This window comes from Anoplopoma fimbria, unplaced genomic scaffold (genome assembly GCF_027596085.1).
Source record: "Anoplopoma fimbria isolate UVic2021 breed Golden Eagle Sablefish unplaced genomic scaffold, Afim_UVic_2022 Un_contig_11996_pilon_pilon, whole genome shotgun sequence".
In the NCBI taxonomy this organism is placed as follows: domain Eukaryota; kingdom Metazoa; phylum Chordata; class Actinopteri; order Perciformes; family Anoplopomatidae; genus Anoplopoma; species Anoplopoma fimbria.
In genome coordinates, this window is record NW_026551548.1 from 2,108 (window position 1) to 5,123 (window position 3,016).

At 37.7% G+C, this 3,016-nt stretch overlaps 1 protein-coding gene across 1 annotated transcript; it reads right to left on the reverse strand.

The window, feature by feature from the left end:
- Positions 1-635: 635 nt before the first annotated feature.
- On the reverse strand, positions 636-2,747 carry LOC129115666 (5-hydroxytryptamine receptor 3C-like; the record flags this gene model as incomplete). Its single annotated transcript, XM_054626977.1, has 6 exons — positions 636-770; positions 1,111-1,127; positions 1,233-1,403; positions 1,501-1,711; positions 2,271-2,431; positions 2,578-2,747. Coding segments are annotated over 6 exons (865 nt in total), but the record flags the coding sequence as incomplete, so codon positions are not given.
- Positions 2,748-3,016: the final 269 nt, after the last annotated feature.

Sequence of the window (3,016 nt, forward strand, 5' to 3'; positions counted from 1 at the left end):
ATACTATTATAAATTATTATTATTTATTTAATATATTATTATGCTTTGTATAGTATAGAAAGCATAGAAAAGGAATGTATTTATTTCAGATAGAGATAGAGAAAGAACACCACAGAAAGATAACATGAGCATACTAAACCCATAAGGAAAACATATTTTACAGTTTCAGATTATTATAGATGCTTTATTGTTTAAATAGTTTAAATACAAAATTGTACATATGTTTTTTGGGTGGATTACAAGGATTGCCCATTTAGTAGTATAGTTAAGATATATTTGTGTAAGACTGCATGCGATGTTTGTCATGCAAATAGAGATTATAGTTGCAATTCCACTGAATGATTAAAAACTACCTGAACATGCAAATACACCTTTGATCATGAGCTTTGCTACGGCAGAAGAACAAGAAACGGATAGTTAAGATTAGGTTCATCAAGGCCAGGTGGGAGTTCAAGATTTGTGAAGCTTTGCCTCGGCCTTTGCACAAACTGACCTGCAGCATGACTTGCTGTCAGTCATCATATGGATTAGCATTAATGTTCTGCACCCATCCATTTGGAAAACAGACAACATAAAAACACAATGGTAGCTGTGATATATAAAATGAAGAAAACTTTGTTGATTATTTTAGCCACTCTGGTCCAGTAGCCAGGCTTCGTTTCTTCCTTCCTGCTGTGGAGGAGCAGAGTCAGTGTTTTCACCGCCTCACTCAGCTCATCTGAGATCTTGTCAGAGTCAAAGGACTCCTCCGTCAGTTGGCTGCTGCTACCCTGAAAAATAAGTTAAATAAACCCGGATTAAATATTGTGAATATATTAATACGGCTGCTGCAGTTGAAATTCACATTTTTGTGTTTGTTAAAATATGAAAACTAACTACCCATGACGGGGTTTTTCAACCTTATAAGCCCCAATACAAGTAGGCACATCGGTAATAAGATGCACATCCAGTGTCATCCATTATAATCATGAAACGTATAAACTTAGAGGGTTTTATCCCAACTTTTTCATTGGCAACAAAATCTCATATATGATTAAATCAAAGATATAATTTGTTGATCTTCTTACAAACAAAACTAAATTTGGGCTCACTATACTGTTTTCTATTCACAGGTTTCTGAGCGACGTCTGAAAAGGGAGGAATAAAACAAACCAGATCGGCAGCTTATTGTACATTATGAGGAGATAAACATATGAAGTTACTTAATTTGGTCGTGAAAAAAAAGCTAAAACTGTTGTGGAAGCTGACTTTCCCATATTTGTCTCCACATTCCTCACTCAGTCTTTGGTCTTTATCTACCTCATTGTCTTGAGATGCAGAGTCTTTATCCATCAGATACGTCACTAACATTGTCTCCAGGAGGCTCAGCATCATCAAAGAAAAACTCCCAATGCAGTAGACCGCTGAGGGGAAAAGAGAGCATCATTTCTGAGAACAAATAACCGCACATTGTTCATAAGAAGTGCAGTCCAATAAAGAAATGATTCAGAGCTTCTTTACCTATAAGAGGAATCCTGTCTGAAGAGGAAGGCAGAATGTCATTGAGAATAAGCTGCATCACGGTGACGGCAAGCAGCACAGTGACCTTGAAGCTGAGCTTCTCCCCCCCCCTTTCTGAGATCATGAAGGAGGCCAAGTCCAGAAACAAGAAGAACAGGATCGGTAGCAGGAAGTTGACGATGTAGAGGGCGGACCGCCTCTTCATGGTAATCTGTGAAATGATGTTCAAGGGTCAGTTTAGTTTTAAATGTCAAATGCTAAACCGAGGTATAGGTATGTTATACACAACAAGAAAAACCACAAGGTAATGTGTCCCAACTTGACCAAAAGTTGGGACACATTAGTGTTACTTGACCAAAAGTGGTGAAAAAAGCACAAAACCTAGAGAAGATGCATTGTCTTTGTGCTTTTTTTTTTGAAATAGCAAATTGGTGAATCAAAAAAACTTGAAGCCTTTGAACATGAAAAAGCTTAATATTGAGCCCTCTGCGTGGTGCGAGATATAGAATGAATGCTTCTTGAAAGTTGCACCAGTTCAATAAACAATTGTCAATATAATATATGAGGGTGGTATACGATCAGAGCGTGGTAGGAAGCGGACACTCTGCATATTTTCCTGCTATTTGGACAGTTGCCAATCACATACCTATATTAAGACTCACAATGTGGAAATACATCGGTAAAATACTTGTGTGAACTTGAGACACACGGGTGGAAAATTGAACGTATACTTTCCCCTTCTCTGTGTGTCTGTATCCAGAGATACTTACAGTGTAAACTAATATGCTTTGATTGAAGCCAAAATTGTCAACAGTTTTGTTGTTGATGGTCATGTCCAAGAACAGCCACTCTGACTGGGTCTGCATCTTCTTGCGAGACCAGTCTTCGTTCCACGAGGATTCTTCGAATTGAATAAGCTTTATATCCTTAGCTGTGGTGGGAGATAAAAAAACAATTTCCTTGCAGGTTAACAGAGAATTGTATGGCACACATATTAATACTCAAACAGACATGAGAACACATAAACAACGCATGGGAATTTATACATTTTTTAAACACCACTGGTAGCCGGCTCACCAGAATGTATGACGGACTTGAAAGAGAGGTTGCAGCTCTGAACATCGAAGGGAAATTTGTAAATTTGCATCTTGCATGTGCTGACCACCATCATGCTGTTTCTCACTATTACCCAACCGCCACTTTCAACGACGAGATACGGACTCGGAAGATTCTTGTCCTTCTCTGTCCTGTATGAGAACAAACACAAATGCTTTTAACTGAATTTCACATAATGTATTATCTATAATACTATACAATATAACATAATGTATAGTGAGAGTGTAATGAAACTGACATATCTCTGGTTCAACACTGGCTGGGGTCATTTGTTGCATGTTATAACGGACAAAGTCCTTTTTTCTTTCATTGTTTCTTTAAATATAACAAACACCATCTACACAAGTATGAACGTATCACTTATCTGTTGTTCCCACATTTGTACAATGAAGCTCAGACT